General features: G+C 36.2%; 1 protein-coding gene across 2 annotated transcripts in view; it reads left to right on the plus strand.

The window, feature by feature from the left end:
* The window catches only part of Rad23b (RAD23 homolog B, nucleotide excision repair protein), a 38,691-nt gene that overhangs the window by 15,556 nt on the left and 3,128 nt on the right, over nucleotides 1-20,007 (plus strand). For both annotated transcript variants that reach the window (XM_046451807.2, XM_046451808.1), the window contains exons 4-9: nucleotides 918-1,186; nucleotides 5,949-6,004; nucleotides 10,642-10,769; nucleotides 15,941-16,076; nucleotides 17,350-17,477; nucleotides 18,315-18,485. In XM_046451807.2, the coding sequence (XP_046307763.1) occupies nucleotides 918-1,186; nucleotides 5,949-6,004; nucleotides 10,642-10,769; nucleotides 15,941-16,076; nucleotides 17,350-17,477; nucleotides 18,315-18,485 (888 nt within the window). The remainder of the gene's footprint in view (nucleotides 1-917; nucleotides 1,187-5,948; nucleotides 6,005-10,641; nucleotides 10,770-15,940; nucleotides 16,077-17,349; nucleotides 17,478-18,314; nucleotides 18,486-20,007) is intronic.

Genomic DNA, 20,007 nt, shown 5'->3' on the forward strand with positions numbered 1-20,007 from the left:
AAAAAAAAAGAACGTCATAGAGCTAGCTCTAGGAGTCCTGGAATAGGAGTAAAGGGTTACTGGTATTTTTTTAAAACCTTCTCCCCTGACCTTGCACTAGGGACTTTTTTCTAACATCCTATCTATTACCTCAAATTAAATACAAGGCAGCTCATAGCTTTTACAGTTTGTTGATTTTTACAGCAAATCATGTTGCATTTTAATCACATCTTCCACCAAAACAGTTAACTTTTTTTTTTTGCTCTTAGGAAAGTTATGAGCTAAACAGATAGTGGATATTGATGGACCCCAGGAGAATAGAGCCCATACAGTATGATTTTCATACATACATAATTGCATTTTTGCTCTGTGGGAAGCTTATGGCTGTGCTTCTAATTCAGAAAGCACTGAGCATGTGCTTATAAATTCATTTGGTCTTAATTTTTTTGTTTATATATCTCAAAATATTATTAACCTTTTTGTACTTGTACCTGTTGATTTACATTCTGTATTAGTTTTCCCCCTCCTAAAATGCCACAGAATATTTAGCATGTTCATTAATAATCATACTTCTATTTATAGTTGCATTTCAAGGAAATTATATTGAATATGCTTTTAAATGGCAGTAAATAAAGTCACAAAGTACATAAAGGTTTTTTCAAGAAAATTATGTGAATTTTGAAATATTGATTTTTTTTTCTTATTGATGTTGAGGCTGAAATTGTTGACAAGCTGAGATTGATAAGATCTTCAGTGATTTTAGGGACTTTTAATGAGTAACAGAGTGTTGGTATTGATAATTATATTCTTTTACAAAATCATGTTCAAGTTGTAATTTTGTATTGGTGTTGGTAGCATCATGAGAATATAGTTCATATGATGTATTTTCATGTAATGATGTATTTTTTCATAATTATTTTCCTTTTTAATATATTTAGCCCAAAGCAGTGACAACACCAGCACCAGCACCAACTCAGCAATCAAGTTCTGTCACTACTACCACAGTTAGTTCCTCCACAGCAACAGCTGTGACTCAGGCCCCAACACCCACCCCTGCTTTGGCCCCCACTTCCACACCTGCGTCCATCACTCCAGCAACAACGACAGCATCTTCTGAACCTGCACCTACTAGTGCAACTCAGCAAGAGAAAGCTGCAGAAAAGCCAGTGGAGACACCAGCAGCTACCAGCCCAACATCAACTGACAGGTAAGAACTGGATTAAGAACTTTTGCATGTATTAATTTTGATAAAAAATGATTTCTTATCTAGTGTCCCCCTCCCCAAACTTTGAAATTTGACTAAATCATGTGTTTGGAAATGTATTCATAGTTTACTATAGGAATATGGGCACACATTACCAGTGTATTAATGACAACTAATGCATTTTAAGCAATTATAGCAATACACTGTCATAAAAGTTACAATAGAATATAGACTCTCTCAAAATGTCTCATTGTATTGTAGACCTTGGCAATCTGTGTGTGACTTAGTTAATTCTTCCTTTCCCCTCCTCTTTCCTTTCCTCTCCTCACCTTTTGTGCATCAAGAGCTTTCACTTAATACTTAAAAGAAGCACTTCACAGTTTATCAGCATCACTACTTTTGCATTTTGGGACCATTTTAAAAATAAATAAAGGTTATCATAATACAAACACTTTGATACCTCAACAGTTGCTCTGATGACTGAGACTGCTAATTGACTGTGTTAAAGGATGTGGTAAAGGAAAGCTGCTCAGCTCCTGCAGCTAGGAAGGGGGAGTTGCATAGGTCACAAGAAGTGACTTTTCCAAAAGCTTAGTCCCCCAGTGACCTGCTTCCTCCAACTATGCCTCATTGCCTATCATTTTCACCACCTCCAGGAGTTAATTCAGCTATCAGTATTGATCCTCTTGTGAGGTTTGGAGCCCTCATGATCCAGTCACTTTCTAAAAGCCCCATCACTAAACATTACTCTATTGGGGGCCAAGACGTTAACACACGAGTCCTTCATATATAAAGTATAATATAGACTTAACAGGTAGGTCTTATATGTGGTATAGCTGATTCATGTTCTAGACAGAACTTTTGCACAGATTTCACCATGCCACTCACAATGGTACACAATTTAAAATTTACAAATAATTTATCTCTGGAAATTTCAGTTAATATTTTCAGGTTATGGTTCACTGTGGGTAACTCAAAACCACTTCATTTTGGTGTTCTGTCTTTAAGTGTATTTTCTGCATCTAACCCAGTCAGACATGTTTGGAGGAGTCTGGGTCACTTTGACCCTTGCTGTAAATATATTGTGGGCTTAGGAAATATAATATTTTTCCTGTTTGCCTAGAATTTTTGTCTATTAACATTGTGTGGCACCATTGCCTAATTTGAGCCATCTTTTTTGTCGGGGGGTGGGGTGGGAACCAGGGATTGAACTGGTCCATTAAGCCACATCCCCAGCCCTATTTTGTATTTTATTTAGAGACAGTGTCTCTAAGCTGAGTTGCTTAGTTCCTTGATTTTGCTGAAGATAGCTTTGAACTCACAATCATCCTGTCTCAGCCTCCCGAGCTACTGGAATTATAGGCTTGCACCAATTTGAGCCATCTTTCCCTTGCAGAACTAGAAAAGTATTCAACTCTCTTATGATGGGAGATACCCAGAGTCAAGTTAAGCTGTTACATGAAAGGGGTGTTGATCAGTCTATATGAAAGTAAGGTGTAAACTTAACACACCCCAAACCACTTAAACATTGTGAACTTTAATATGTGGAATCATTATAGTATGTCTTATTTTCTCATTGCTTTAAGCTCCTTTAAAATCTCACAGTGAGAAATTCATAACTGGCTAGTATATTTTAATGTGCTGATGTCATCATTTTATTTCTTTATATTTCTATTTTTCCTGGGGGTATAGTATACCTAGTCTGAAGAGTTGTGATTACCGGGGCTGGGGATGTGGCTCAAGCGGTAGCGTGCTCGCCTGGCATGCTTGCGGCCCGGGTTCGATCCTCAGCACCACATACAAACAAAGATGTTGTGTCCGCCGAAAACTAAAAAATAAATATTAAAAAATTCTCTAAAAAAAAAGAGTTGTGATTACCTTATCAGATCTACAGAGAGTTGCATAAATGAGTTGATGGTCAGTGGTCCAGGAAAGCAGACACTAATTGGATTTTTGTATGCTAGCTACTTAATCTTATGTCTCAAAATTACCCATCTCAGAGGAGGATAATACAGGATGAGAAGAATGAAGGACACTCCGAAAACAAGCTGCTTTAATGTGCCTTAGTTCCTTCATCTGTGCTGTAAAACCTCTAGAATTCTGTAAAGCACGGAATTTTGTGAATAATTATCAGGAGATAAATGTGGAATGAGTATGTGTGTTGTTAGGAAGTTTGTCCTTCACTGCTAACTTGATGTTTAGTTTTTAGGAACATGTTTCTTTAGGTCACTTTTGCTCTTTGAAAGCCATCTGTTGTAGTGTATATTTTACTAGATGATATCTGCTTTAGAGTAATGGCACTTGTGTACAAAGACTGTGTTGTGGGTAGTAGAGGACAAATTCAAATTAACTTAAATATCAATCAATAAGGGAAGAACTTGACCTATGTTTTATTCATACTAGAGAACAGTGCTTCTCAAAGTGTAGTTAGTAATCAGTAGGCAGCAATCAGCATCACTGGGAATTTGTTTGAAATTAATTCTTAATCCCCAGATTCTGAATTAGAATTATCTAGGGGTGGATCCCAGAATTCTGTATTTGCACAAACTCTTCCTGGTGAATTCTTAATGCTTACTAAAACTTGAGAAACCTTGATAGGTAAAGTACAGTATGTAAGCATATTAAATGAATGTGATTTTGAGGCTTTTTATTGAATAAAATAGTTGTAAAACAGTATAGGCAATAGCCATAAACCAAACAACAGCTGTAAAACTACATTGTATATTTTTGTGCATTGGCCTGTTACTATTTAGGAAAAAGTAGCAAAGTTCTGGCATACTTAACTGATGAGTGGTTTCCCCTGTGGTCTCGGAGGGAAAAAGTGGTGAGGCTAAGTCAAGATTGAAGAGTGGTGGTTTTTTAAAGTATACCTCAGTCTTTAATCCTTCAAAGAGAATTTTTAAAACAATTTGTGAAATTAGTGCAAATTATTCTATAGGAAATTAGTTCTAGCAAATACTAAAATCTGTTGTGTAATAGTGATTAAAACTGGAATGACTCACATTGGAAACTTGTGGAATAGGCTGGAAGTAGAACCAACCAGGAATTTAAGATACAGATGTAATTAGTGACCATTTTGGTGAAAATGCTATTGGATTAAATGCCTCACCATCAGGGTAAAAAAGATGGATCAATCCCTCATATTGTATACTCAGAAATAAATTTTAGATCAATTAAGATTTAATTCAAAAAATGGAGCTGAGGACTAGTGAAGAACAAGAGAAAAACTTTAAGAATAAAAATTGGACAACCCAGTACACATTCTTTAAGAGCTTGATTTGGTCCGTTAAATTGAATATTATGCATGTGTGGAGAAAAAAATTGAGATAGATCTGATTGTACTGACGTGGAATGATTATTAGGTGAGAAAACCACAAACACACGCAAGACAAGTCATTCTTTAAAATAGAAACTGACATTAGTCATTGTCTCTGTGGTAGCAACCTTGGGCAGGAAAATTAGTTTTTAAATATTCTTTTTGGAATGTTACCTTCTGAACATGTTTTTTGTTATGGTACCAAGGATTGAACTCAGGGGTGCTTAACTACTGAGCCACATCCCAGCCCCTTTTATTTTTTGAGACAGGGTCTTGCTAAGTTGCTTAGGGCCTTGCTGAATTGCTGAGTCCGGCTTTGAAGTTGTGCTCCACTTGACTCAACAAGTTTATTTTTACTGTTTAGTTAATGAAGAAATTTCAGTTGTACCAAAAGATTGTTGTGATCGTAATCATATTGGGTGGTACTTTCCTGAGTACTTCACTGGTAGTAATCATACCTACAACACTTCAGAGTATTTGATACTATTATAGTTGACCTCATGGTGTTGATGGAGAAACTGAGGCCTTAGAAAGTTTAAATAATTTATGAATCAAACTTGGATTCCCTAATTCTTGCTATACTACAAAGGCCTTCTCAGAACTTTGAGGCATGATGTATTTTTGTTTTTAAAATTGAAATGGAGATGTAAGAGTATATGTGTGTGTATATTCATTTAAACTTCTAATTAGTACCTTTGCCACATTTTTTTATTTTAGTACCTTTGCCACATTTATTTTATTTTTTCATTTTTTTATTTTTGCATTTTTTGTTTCTTGTTTTTTGTGGTGCTGGGGATTAGAGCCCAGGGCCTTGTGCATGCAAGGCAAGCATTCTACCAACTGAGCTATATTCCCAGCCCTTCAGTTTATTTTTCTTCATCCATTTTTTTTTCATGGTATTTTATAACTTGTTTATTTTTTATACTACACTCATTGGTTTCCTTTAGGTTAGAACTTGAATCTATCCCACATCTGCATTTTTTTTTTCATATGCTATATTCTTTGAAGTATATGTTGTTTTAGTTTTGTCATTTGGAGTTGTCCATAAAACTTCAGTATGGAGTTTCCTCATGTTTTCTGCATGGACATTCTACAGTGTACTGCTTTTGGTATTTCTCTGTTGCAACTTGATTCATGCATTATTTTGTTTGTCTATTATTATCTTTTCATATTTCTTAAATAGAATAAGCTGTCTTTAACTTTTGTAACTTTGGGCATTTTAAATGATGAGTTCTCAAAATAGAAGGAGGATTGAGATTGAAAATTTCCCCAAATTTAAAATGTTAACAGTGAAGTTTTTGGGGTTAACCTGGGCAAGACTGTTTAAGCATTATTGCCAAACTTCATATTAAAGACAAAGAATCTCTTTACAAATGGGATAGTTACTAAACTAATATAAATTAAATTTTACATACTTAGTGAAATGTGTTTTTTCTAAAAACTTTACAGTACATCAGGAGATGCTTCTCGGTCAAACCTTTTTGAAGATGCAACAAGTGCACTTGGTAAGTATTTACCTTGTATACAACCTTAGAGGTAGGGAAGAATTTTAATTTTCATGTTTTTTTTATAGTCTAGCTGTAAAATAATTGATCTAAATAATTATTCAGCAGGGTTATCACCAAAGACTATAATATTTTTTAATGTTGTCTTTCAGAATTCACTCTTACAGTTAATGTTAAGCATATTCCTTTCCTTATAGCAAGTAATTTGTATTTCCTAATGTGAGTTTGTTACAAAGTGTCTTTGAAAGGGTATAAAATCGTCCATCTGCCCCCATACTTCACGTTATTCACATTTGGTTACTTCACGTTATTCACATTTGGTTTTCATGCCTACCCATTGACCCTAGAGGTTCTCATTTATATCTTGTCCCTTGTATTGACTTACAGCCAGTAAAATGCTTTTTATCCTAACTTTTCCTTTTTTTTTTTCTTTTTGCGGTGCTGGGGATGGAACTCAGGGTCTTGTGCCTGCCAGGCAAGCACTCTGCCAACTGAGCTATATCTCCAGCCCTCCTAACTTTTAATTGTACCTATTGAATACAGTCTTTTCCTCTGCCTTCACTCGTGTTTTTTCAAAAACCAGCTCCCCTCCTTTGTACTATCTCTGGTATATTTCCTGCTGATTACTGTTTTATTGTCTAGGAACAGGTGGGATCAGTATGGGCTCCTGCAGCATTAGGATTCTAACAACAGTGCCTATGGGGATCTGGGGTTGGTCCTCTGACCTCCCTGGGCTTGAACTTCCCTGATACCCTAATTTTTGTGGATATTGATATATAGTAGCAAAACTTTTCGTTGATTCTTTTTATTTTACCTACCCCTAAAATATTTAAGTTTTTCTATGGTTCTGTTTTTAGGCCATAGTTCAGAGTTTACACTTTGGAAATAGACGGTACCATGCACTTGTCATAAGGATTCCCCAAGTTTTAACTCCATTATATAGACCCCTCTGAACTCCCAAACTCATTTGTTTAAATTACTAGTTAGAAAACTTTCATCCTTCATAAATATCTTATATTTCAAATTGACTCAACTTTTTATTCCACTCGTCAATTCTTTGCCTTTGTTTTCTAACTTGTTTACACCATTATCTACCCTTTCCCTCACAGTTGGCATTATCCTCTATCTGCCTTGGCCCAGTGAGTCTGATTGATTCTTTTCAAGTCTCCAGAATATTTGTTGCCACTGCCACTTAGTTGCCTTAGTTTAGTTTCTTACCCTGACTCTTAACATTATTTTCTTTGTTTTGATCTTTCTCCCTGCAAGAGTAGACTTTGTAGAAGGCAACTTTGATGGGATTATTGTTAGTTCAAATAAGTCTAGAACTCATTCTTAATGAAATATGTAAGGATGTTAATTGCCACTTCAACCTTATTACTAGCTTTGTCTTTTGTTTGTTCTCCCCAGTTTTTCTATAAGTATCAGACTGCTTATAGTCTTGAAGAATGACATGGCCCCCTGTACAACTGTATGTGCTTGTACTTTTAAGATCTAAAAAGTATCAGACTGCTGACTGACATGTCTTTTTGATTTTTTAATAACTTGATTAATTAAGAAATAAGATTTTTGGAAGGTGTGGTATAATGACTGGGTGTAGGGTATTCTGGACTCACAGTCTGTGTGTATCTTTGTGCCATTATTTACCAGCCATTGATACCTTGATCACCTTCGTAATAATCTCTAAGCCTTAATTTCCTTGTATTTAAAAGGCGATGAGAATAAACCTTTCTCATCGGGTTGTTTTCAGAACTAAATGAAATATATGATTTTAAAAAATATAATCTTCCATACCATATGTCTTAATTTCGTTAATATTGATATCTATTTTTCTATGTGGAAGCTAGGTGATGGAGAGTATTTTGCCAACTTGAGTGGATTTGTGCTAGAATTACATCAATAGATGATTAGGAAAATGAAAGAATATTAAAAAGTAGCCAGGAGCAATGGCACATGCCCATAATCTCATGGCTCAAGGCTGAGGCAAGAGGATTGTGATTTCAAGGCTAGCTTCAGCAATTTAGTGAGGTCCTAAGCAATTTAGCAAGACCCTCTCAAAATAAAAACTAAAAGGGGCTGGGGATGTGGCTCAGTGGTTAAGCACCTTTGGGTTCAATCCTTGGTGCACACACAAAAACAAATTAGTATTTATGGAATGAAAAAAGAAAGGTTTTTTGTGTGTGTGTGTTTAACTGGCGTGAAATACCTGAGGCTCTCTGCTTTATAAAGAAAAGGGGTGTGTTTAGCTTACAGTTTTGGAGGTTTAAGTATGAGTATGTGGTACTGACATCTGCCCATCTGTGTTCTGGTAAAGGTTCCATGGAGGATGGCATCACAGTGGTAGAAGTATAAGAGGGAAGGCTCCTGTGGTGAGACAAGAAAACAGAGAGCGAGGAGGGGCTCTTTTATAATTCACTTTTAGATAAATAAGTGAGGGTCTCCATCTCATTTTGCCACACTGAGCACTATTAACACTTGCATCCTTGGAGCGACAAACTTCATATTTAGGGGGGTTTTTGGGTTTTATTTATTTATTTATTTATTTATTTGCTATTAAAGTACGTTTAGATTTTGAAAAGTCTATAGAAAAAATATGCAAAATGACACTGTTCCCTGCTCAGTTGAACCTGTATTTGGATAGGGATAGAAAAAAATAAATTATAAATCATGTTAAATGATTTTAATACACAAGAGTTTCTACAAAGGAAAATAGTTCTACTTAAGATAGCTAGGCAATACCTCTCTGACACTGTCACTTTTAATTTTAGAACTGGAATGTGTGAAGGATCTGGCTCCATAGAAGGCTACACACATGAAGGTTCTCGGCAGGGAAAGATGACCTGTTGAGTAACTCAGGATGGTTGTGGGTAGAGGAGGATTACTGATGGTGGGGAGCCTGAGCTGAGTTTTTTCTTTTTCAAAGGCTCATTTTTGCTGCTGGCTAAAGAGTGGGTTGTTGGTCTGGGGGCAGAGTATAAACCAGACCAGTGGTTGCTGTGGGCTGATCTTGAGTGATGGCAGTGGAGAAAGGAACTAGATGGGTTTGGATTAATGATTTAAAGATGGAAGGGCCAGGATTGTAGCTGAGTGGTAGAGCACTCGCCTAGCAAGTGTGAGACCCTCCGTTCGATCTTCGGCACCACATTAAAATAAATAAATATTGTGTCCAACTGCAACTAAAACATAAATATTTAAAAAAAAAAAAGATGGGAGCTACCAGATATACTGGTCGATTAGATGTGGAAAGGCAGGTAAAGAAGTTGAAATGATCAAGCTTTCTGGTTCAAGCACTTAGGTGGATAGCCAGCCAGTGGAGAGGAACACATTTAAGGGGAAATCTTTATTGGAATTAGTTGAGGAATGAGAGGAATGTGAGGAATTGGACCCAGCATGTGTGGACAGCTATAGCTATAGAAGGAAGAGAGCAGACAAATGTACCAGTTGCTGAAAGAGATGAGGATGGAGTCACGCAAAGTTGTTGTTTAAGGAAGACAAATACGAAATGATCGTAGTTGCTGATTGGAATGATTACTCGGGGAGTGAATGGTGGACGGTGGAGAAAAGAGAGGGTAACGAGATCTAATCTTCGAGGTGGCAATAAAGGCAGTAGTTTCCAGACCATGGGTGAAAGGAGAAGATAATTTTAAGTGAGGTGAGATTAGTGGGGGGAAACAGCTTTCATTTGATAATTTTGGTAAGTGTTGTCAGCCCTGTTCATGAAAAGCAAGATAGGAACTTGACCACTGAGCCACATCCCCAAGGGAAGATTAGAGAAAGACTTCTGGCTGTGACTTACTGGAATAATAACAGTCTTGTGTTGTATAGGAGATTCTAACTTTCTTGTTTACTAACCACCTTTCTCCCACTTTTTTTGGTAATAAAAGATATCAAAAGAAAACTGCCAACTTGCTGTGTTATAATCAATTGCTTGAATTGCTCCTTTACCTATTATCAAAATTGAGCTCATGTATTCCTTATTATAGGTTGCCCTAACCTCCTGTTAATTCTCTGTTAATTTGTACCTGATAATTCTTTTGAACTTAGGAAATGTACTATTTTTCTATTGGCTTGTAATAGGTTAACACAAACTTAGTGGTATAGGACAGCACAGACTTATTTATTATCTTACAGTATTATAAGTTAGAAGTTTGGTACAGGGTTGTGTTCTTGCTGAAGATTGGGCAAAAACCCTTTCTTTGTCCTTTCCATCTTTTGAGGGCTTCCTACTTTTTTGCAATTTATGGTCCTTTCTCCATTCTCACAGGCAAAAGTATAGCTTTTCTCTCCTGCTTTTGCTCCCTTAACCTCTCTGCCTCCCTCTTCTACTTAACCCAGGAAGCCCAGTGGGGGTACCTTATCCTAAAGTCAGATGATAGCAACCTCAGTTTTACGTATAGGTTCACTGCCCTTTGCCAAGTAATCTAACATGGTTTTTAAATCTCTAGTCCAGGTATTAGGACACGGACATTTCTGGGGGATTTTTATTCTGGATCATTATTCTGTCTATTGCATATATGTTGTTATTTGTTTTTGTAATCCTAGCTGTAGTATCTGATACACTGTATACATGTATACACTTAAGAAATGTATAGAGAATGTACATTAAATGTTTTGTTCTATACCCCCCCCCCCATTTTTAGTGACAGGTCAATCATACGAGAATATGGTAACTGAGATCATGTCAATGGGCTATGAACGAGAGCAAGTAATTGCAGCCCTGAGAGCCAGTTTCAACAACCCTGACAGAGCAGTGGAGTATCTTTTAATGGTGAGAAACACTTTTGTTTTGTTTTAAGATCAAGATCTCAAAGATTTTAAAACAATTCACTAGAGAAAAATAATGAACATTCTGGTACAGTTTTAGTTAGGATGAAACATGGTTAAATGAATTATAAAATTGGCTATCCATTTGGAGTCATGCTTCATATTTTAAGTATGTGTTAGGGACAAGGAACAGGTTTTTGATCTAATAGGCCCACATTTTAATAGCTTTTTCATTCCTAGCATGATCTTGGATGAATTATTCAGAGGAAAAAAAAGAAGTTGCCAGCTTTGAAAAATTGGGGAATTTTTATATAAAAACTTAAAATTTCTGGTTTTTCTGGACAGACTTTGGTTTGAGGGGGGTGTTTATTTTTGTTTTTCATTTTGAGACAAGGTCTCACTAAATTGCTGAGGCTGCCCTCCAACTTGGGATCCTTCTGCCTCAGCCTCCAGAGTTGGGATTATAGGTGTGTGCTTACATGTGTAATATTCTTAACAGTTAAGGAACTTTTTATAGGTCCTTCCTTTATTTTTTAAGTGGTAATAAAAGTTTTTGATAAATAGGTTATTGTGGATATTTGAAGCCCTTGGCATTTTATTGGGATGAATATCTGCCAGTTTTATAGATGTGGGGTTTGTTGTTGTTGTTGTTGTTGTTGTTTTGTTTGTTTGTTTTTGGTACCAGGGATTGAACTCAGAGGAACTTGACCACTGAGCCACATCCCCAGCCCTGTTTTTGTACTTTATTTATATACAGGGTCTCACTGAGTTGCTTAGCACCTTGCCATTGCTGAGGCTGGCTTTGAACTCACAGTCTTCGTGTCTCAGGCTTGTGTGCAACTGTGCCCTGATATAAATGTGTTTTACATTCTAAAATAATGCAGAATTTTGGAATGACGCTAGGTTATCTTTTTTTAATCTTAAATTTTTGTTCTATCATTTTCTTTGGTGTTCTGAGGTTTTGATCTGATTGTGAATTGCCACAAACCTCATCCACTATCATAACTCTGGGGAATACATATCACAGTGTAACCCATTCCTTTGTTACTACATTGTACTTCTGTTGCAAATTCCTAAGACAGGTTTTTACTAAGTTGCCTGTGCTGACCTCAAACTTTAGATCCTCCTGCTTCAACCTCCATAGTAGCTGGGATTATAGTTCTTCACCACTGTGCCTGGCTTGCATCTCATTTTATTTTTTTGGCACCAGAGGTTGAGCCTAGGGGCACTTTACCACTGAGCTACATTCCTGACCCTTTTTTATATTTTTATTTTGAGACAAGGTCTCACTAAGTTGTCATGGCTGGCTTTGAATTTTCTATCCTCCTGTCTTAGCCTCCTGAGCTGCTATGTAGAATTAAATATAAATATATGAACAGATGAGGGGCTGGGGATGTGGCTCAAGCGGTAGCGTGCTCGCCTGGCCTTCGTGCTGCCTGGGTTCGATCCTCAACACCACATACAAACAAAGATGTTGTGTGTGCTAAAAAAAACTAAAAAATAAATATTAAAATTCTCTCTCTCTCTTTAAAAAAAAAATATATATATATATATATATGAACAGATGAAATGAATTCATGAAGCTGTTTAAAGTGTTTGAATATATTTATGGTTGATTTCGTAGACTGAAAAAAGTCTACCTTTAATTGTTACTAGTTAACATATAAGTGAAAGTGAATGAGTGGAAAGAAGAAATGAATTATTAGTCACTTACCTAATAAGAGGCTGTATCGTGTGTGAAAATTGCAGGTAGATCAATAGCAGTGTTGATTTACTTTTTAGTTTAACAAACCTGTTGATTTAACAAAACTGTTGAGAATTGGGTGGATACTCTAGATCCTATATCTGTATATAGTTTGCTAACACTTAATAACTTCATCTGAGGACTTGAATTGGCAACCAATTCCCCAAATACTCATTTCTAGTGGCCACTATGTTTCTAATGCAGTGAGCCATCACCCTGCCATTTATTACCCTTTATTCTTTGTGATTTTATGGGTTTGGCTTCTGGTTTATTAGGAAATAGAAGCATGTACCATTCTTATTCAGTTGTAATACTTTCTTTTTTTTTTTTTTTTATAAGTCCCTAGGGTGATCTCAAACTTTTGATCCTCATTCCTTAGCCTCCCAGGTAACTGAGGTCACACATGCACTACCAGACCCAACTCAAAATCCAAGAATTTGATAAAGTCCTTTTAGCCATCACCCTGCCATTCATCACCCTTTATTCTTTGTAAAATCTATAAGTATATGTATTCATAATAGGTAGTTCAGAAAGTGTTCTTGCAGTTTTAAGCTATAACAACTCAAGAATTTAAATGCCTCAGACATACAAAAAGCATAAACTAAAAGTCAAATTATTTAAATTTCTTTAATATCTATTTTGTGAGTTTTGAAAACAATTTTATATGTGGTACTTTCTGACACATTCTCAGAATTGGATCAGTAAAGAATATCTAACTTTGAGCAGTTTTTATTACACAAAGGTTGTCATATAACTTAATATCTCTACTTTGTACCAAATTATTCTCCACAAAAAGATTGCTTCTGAACTTCTTTGGTGATGGCAAGCACTAAAAATCCTGATTTTTTTTTTTTTTTTTTTTTTTTTTTTAGCAGAATAGTAGTAGAAATGTCCCAGTGATTTAAATTGAAAGCAGTGCATTGGTACTCTGCTCTTGCACCCAGTATCAGGAATATACAATTGTCTTTTTATTCAAGAACACAATCCAGTAAACTGTTGTATATTGTCAACTGAAACCAATAACTGATAGTTAATAGTGATTTTCTTCAACATCAACTAACCTTTTCTTCAGTTGTTTTCTTCAACTGACTTCTCTGAAGTTATTGGTGAGATACCCTGCTTTGAGTTTCCTGTCACAGTTCATTAATAATGATAAAGCACTATTTTGAGAATCAGAACATACTACCTCTCATACCACTTTTCCATCACACTCATTCCGGAGTCTGTCTCCTTAGGAATTTCTATGACTACAACTTCTGCTTTAAGTTAACAGAAGGATCCCACCTCAGCAACGTTCATTGAAGCAGTTCTTAACAACTTGTGTTTGATCAGATTGCTTTTCCCTCCATACTCACAAAATCTTCGATCTTGAAAGATTTTTACACTATGAAAGATCATTCAACACCTGCATTCTTAGCATGGTCATTGTAGGAATCTTGAGTGTTTGTGTTTGGTGTTATGTTTTAATTCTATACCAACTTTTCATCTTCATTAGCTGGAGTTAATGAGACCAAGACAGGAATATACTAAAGAAGAGCACAACCCCCGCCCAAAAGAATGCCTTAAGAGCAACTTTTATAGCACTGAGGGCATCTGTAACTGTCTTGTCATTCTCTTCATCATCACTTGGCCTGTCGACCTTACGCATAGCTGTTCCATCTGAAAGTTTTGCCAGTCATTCATTTAGTTGTTCACTAGTTGTAGCATATAATTACTCATTGATTTCCTGAATACGCTTTACAATTTGAGCTTAGTCACCTTTTTCTTTCAAAAGCATTGCATCATCTTTGGTGATGGTGACCTCTTCAACTTTTCTTAACTCATGAGACCGAACATCTTCAATATTTAGGATCAAACCTTCTTACCCAAACAGTGTGCCACAAGTAGCAATAGCTATATCTTCAAATAGGTTCTTTCTATTGTCACAAAACTTGCAGCTTTTACTGCCACAACCTAAAGGCCAACTAAAACAGGTGTACTTGGAGTTTCTCCATAAATATTTTTAGCAGTTATGACCAAGAGTTTATCATGCAAGGGTAAACTGCTTATGCTCAGGAGTTGTTATGCTCAGCTAACATCACACCTCTCCTGAGTTCCACTGGATTAGCTCCTTTGCTAATCTCCTCAAAGCTTTCCTTGGATATAGAGCATACCACTACATAGCAGTGGCAGTGCCATCCTTGACCTACGCGTTTGTGTTATTGGCAATATCCTGAACAAGTTTACCTCCAATATATTTTTTAACAGTAGATTTTTTTTTTGTTCTTTTTAGATATACATGATAGTAGAGTGTATTTGGACATATTATACATACATGGTGTATATCTTATTCTAATTAGGATCCCATTCTTGTAGGTGTACATGATGTGGAGTTTCACTGGGCGTGTATTAATATATGAAAATAGGAAGATTGTCTGATTTATTCTATTGTCTTTCCTATTTCCATCCTCCTTCCCTTTCTTTCATTCCCCTTTGTCTAATCCAGTGAACTCCTATCTCCCCCCCACCACCCCCAATTGTGTAAGCATTGCATATCAGAAAGAACATTTGGCTGTTGGGTTTTGGGGATTGGCTTATTTTACTTAGCATGATAGTCTCCAGTTCCATTCATTTACCTCTAATATTTTTGTATTTATCTTTTAAATCTATTGACTTAGCAACCATCTTTCATTACTTTCAGACTTTCCCAACTCTATGGAATAATTATTTTTATTCCTTTTCACCCCATTGTAACTGCTACTTCACCTTGAAAGGCTCAGGCATCTCCACCAAATTTTTACATCTTTGGCATAAGCCCCAGTGACATGAGGAGCCAGTGTCCTGGACACTGGTCTCACCTGAAGAACTATGAGTAATCAGGGCATTTCTGTGGGATATTAGCAGGGAGTGCACACTGTGAAACAGGCCATTGGCAGCAAGTGAGGGAGAGTCAACTTTTTTTTCCCCAGGAGTTATTTCAGAACTGTCATCTTTGGATAGTCTTAAGGCTGTCGTTACAAATTGCCCTTTGTATCATGGAGCAATGGGCGCTGAAATTTTCTGAGAATTTCAGAATCAACTAGAGCAATGAATGTGTAGCTCAAAACCTTGGTTTAGTTTTAATAAGATACATATCAATATTTTAAAACTTAAAAATTATGTGTGACTGGTGGGTATCTTAATTGTCGGTGCAAATAGAGAAATTTCCATCATTGTGGGAAATTCTGTTGGTCAGTGCTGCCTTATATTATACTACACCCAGGCCATGTCTAATATAATTCAAATCCATGCAGTTTAATAATCCTTTACTTTTAATTGAAGTAGACATCTGTTTTATGCTTTTAGGAAATTAGGCAGGGATCTTAAACCAACTATCAGCCTTTTATTGGTATAATAATATTTAGCTAATTTGGTATGGTGGATTGTCTTAAAGCTTGGAAATTGTGTTGTAGGGAATTCCTGGAGATAGAGAAAGTCAAGCTGTGGTTGAACCTGCTCAAGCAGCTGGTACTGGGGCTCCTCAGTCTTCAGCAGTGGCTGCAGCTGCAGCAACTACAACAGCAACCACTACAACAGCAAGTTCTGGAGGTAAAGTGGAATCTCTTGGATAAGGGAGAAATGGTTGTAGATGGCTAAGGTGGGATTCATTCCCAAAGCATTTGAATAATTGAAAATAAGTTAAAGAGGGGTCCAAAAGAAATTCTTCCAAGTGTGTAAAAGATAATTTTTCATGTATTACATGTCAGTGCTGTAGTTTTGTAAAAGGGCATATAATTGGTTTAGTTTGCTCTAAGGAAAAGATACTTCCCCAGTTTGCATTTAGTGTTACATTCTGAAGTCATTCAAAATGCTCACCTTGTTACAGGATCTTAGTAGTTATCATACAACTTAGGAAATGAAACCCTAAGAGGTTTAAAGTCTCCAATTATCTAAAGAGAACAAAGCCTGAATTCGGGCCTCCTTACTGGTCAGTATCCACCCTTCCATTGCCATGGATCTAACTTCAGAGCAAAGCCTGGAGCCTGTGGTAGGCCCACGATTTACTTGTTGTTCTCCTTCATTCTTCCTTGTATTTTTCCTTGTTCTCCTTGTGGAGCTAAGCTCTGGTTGACAACAAAAATCCCTTAATTGCTTTGTACACAGTCTTATATTGAAATTCCTAATGTGCAGACCTGACATTCCTAACTTTTAAATACTAAATACCTTTCTTTCTCTGGCTTAACATTTCCCAGGAATTCACCATAGTGATTTTTATGGATTTTTGACTATATAGTCATTTCATGTAACACCAGTGGGTTCCATAAGATTGTATTGCCTAGTGACACCATAGCTGCTTTACTTTGCTTCAGTAGAGTTTGTGATGTTCATACAGTGACAAAATTGCCTAAACACACATTTCTTAGAATATTTACCTGTCCTTAAGTGAGGCCTATATGATAAGGAACTAGGTTTTTGTTTTTGTTAGTTTTAGTATATATTTTTCATAGGAACTTTTGAACAATTGGAACAAATTTAATACTTTTTATTTTGAGAGAATATAGGTAGGACAGGGATTCCTAGGGTTTTTGTTTTGTTTTGTTTTTTTGCAGGTGGGTGGGTAGTGCTGTGCAGGGAACTTTTAGGAATTTTGGTTCTTGGTGATCTGCACTCTTCTGCTTTGGCCAATAGTAATTTCTGTGATATAAGATTCATACATTGATAGAATTTAAAGATTGCATCATTCATTTTATTATATCTGAGATTTCATTTTTTACTTGATAATATTTGCAGTATAAATATGATTTAACCAGCTCTCTTTGTGTGTGTGTTGTGTGTGTGTGTATTTACTACTTTCATTTTTAAATGTTTGTGTTTATTTCAGGGCATCCCCTTGAATTTTTACGAAATCAGCCTCAGTTTCAACAGATGAGACAAATTATTCAACAGAACCCTTCCCTGCTTCCTGCATTGCTACAGCAGATAGGTCGAGAGAATCCTCAGTTACTGCAGGTGATTATTTAATCGGTGTTAATTTGAAAAGTGGGTTTAGAATGTATTCCATTTTGAAAAAGTCCACGAACGTACTGTCCCCTCCTCACTAGTTCTTGAGAATGATTAAATCCACATTACACTTAGTAGAACATTATGCTGTATATAGGTGTATTGAAAAGAAGTTGAGATATAGAAGTTGTATCAATTTCAGTTTGTCAGATAAGTTTGGAAAACATTTACCTCTTGCAGATTCCCAGTGTATATTAACATTAGAGAATCAGAGTTATTTAATTAAACAAAAACTGCTTACATTTTTATTTTTTGTCACTAGGAATTGAATGCTAGAAAAGCACTCTGCCACTGAGCTGTACTGGGCCCCTTTATTAAATTTTATTTTGAGATGGGGTCCTCATTAAACTGCTGAGGCTGGCCTGAATCTTGAGATCCTCTACATCAGCCTCCCAAGTAGCTGGAATTTTAGGCATACATGGCTGCATCCAGCCTCTATAGCTTTGAACATTGATTTTATGGGAGGGACATTTATGAAAGACGATTTGAATTCTCCTCAGTGTTTACCTAGTGTAAAAGTACTGAATTCCGGGGCTGGGGATGTGGCTCAGGGGTAGCGCGCTTGCCTCGCATGCGTGCGGCCCGGGTTCGATCCTCAGCACCACATACAAAAAAAAAAAAAAAGTACTGAATTCCATTAGTAATAATGATAGGTGAGGAATTATTTTTAAAATATTGCCATTGTGAAGTTATAGCCTTTTCTTTCTTATTTGTGTTTAGAATTGCTGTTTTTCCTAAAAATATTTAATATCAGTGTATTGTTTTCCTCTGTCCTTCAAATCACAGCAAATTAGCCAACACCAGGAGCATTTTATTCAGATGTTAAATGAACCAGTTCAAGAATCTGGGGGTCAAGGAGGAGGAGGTGGAAGTGGCAGTGGAGGAATTGCAGAAGCTGGAAGTGGGCATATGAATTACATTCAAGTAACACCTCAGGAAAAAGAAGCTATAGAAAGGGTAAGTTCCACTAAAAATAAGAGTGAAGTTTCTTAGTTACAATAACCACATTTCAGATGCTCATTAGTCACATGGGACTAGTAGTTACTACCAGAGAACGGATCTAGAGCATTTCCATTCACTGTAGAGAATTCTTTTACATAGAGTCTAGCCTTGGAGACCCTGCTCTCCCACCTTATCCTTTGTAAAGCCATAGGACAAATAAAGTGCTTCTCTTGCATGAAACGTGTACATATATTAATAAACTAAAATTTTCATTGACATTTTATAATTCAAGGAAAAAAATCTTAAAGTGTATATGCCCAATTCTAAATTATTTCTATTTCAAATTTTGCTTCACTTTTGTCATATAAAATAAATATGCATATGAATTTAATAAGAATGATGTGTAGTATACACCATATTCCAGCTATTCCTGATTTTCTTTGCATCCTTTTCCTTTTTTTTTTTTTGCACTGGTTACCAGTACAGGTTATGGCACTGCAGTAATTATTTGATGTATTTTACACAAGAGTGTTCAGAGTTTACAATTAGGTGTTTTCTACATGTCCCCATCCCAACCCTGTCCAATCCCCCAGTTATTATAGCATTCCATAGCTGAGCTGCACTACCAACCCTTTTAATTTTGTTTATTTTGAGACAGGGTCTTGATGATTGAGAACTTGGGGCCCTCCTGCCTCAGTCTGCCAATTATAGGTGTACACCTTTGCACCCTGCTAAGATTTTAATTTATGTCTTGAGCTATTCCCCCCCCCTCGTAATATAATTTGAGTAAAAAAGACTTGCCCAAATTATTTTATAGCAACTGTTTTTATTTTGAGGTGAGGGTTAATGATTTCTGATTATGGTGTGTGTGTGGGAGGGGGGGTTATGTTTTGTTTTTTCTAATTTTGCTTGTGCTTTTGAGAGAAAGTTGTTTATCCTGTCTTTTCTGTTAAGAATTTATAGCTTTTACATGACAGTCTGTGATCAGTTTTGATCTGCTTTTTAAATATGATGAGTTGTGGGCATTGAGCGTCATTCTTTTGTATATGGATATCTAGTTACTTCTCTTTCCCAGCTTAATTGTTTTGATTCTCTTGTTGAAAATCTATTGACCACATGTGAGGGTTTATTCCTGGGCTCTCAGTTCTGTTCCATTGAACTGTGTATTTATTCTGATGCCATTACCTCCTTTTCTTGATTACTGTGGCTTTTTTAATAAGTTTTTAAATTGGCAAGTGTTGAGTGCCCCAGGTTTTTTTTGTTGTTGTTGTTTCCAAGTATTATCTTGGTTATTCTGGATCCCTTGCCTTTCTGTTTCAGTTTTAGGATCAACTTGTTCAATTTCTGCCACCAATAAACAAAAATGAGATTGGCTAAATTGAATAGGACTTGTGTTTATGTTTATCCTGGAAATGAGTTTGGGAAGTATTGCCTTGTTTTAAGTCTGACCAACTCATGAATGTGGGATCTTTCCATTTGATAGGTTTTCTATAATTTTTCATTAGTGTTCCATAGTTTATCAGGGTGTTTTGTACTA

This window comes from Marmota monax, unplaced genomic scaffold (assembly GCF_021218885.2).
Source record: "Marmota monax isolate L192 unplaced genomic scaffold, Marmota_monax_Labrador192_F-V1.1 WCK01_AAM20220418_F8-fsc00020, whole genome shotgun sequence".
Classification (NCBI taxonomy): Eukaryota; Metazoa; Chordata; class Mammalia; order Rodentia; family Sciuridae; genus Marmota; species Marmota monax.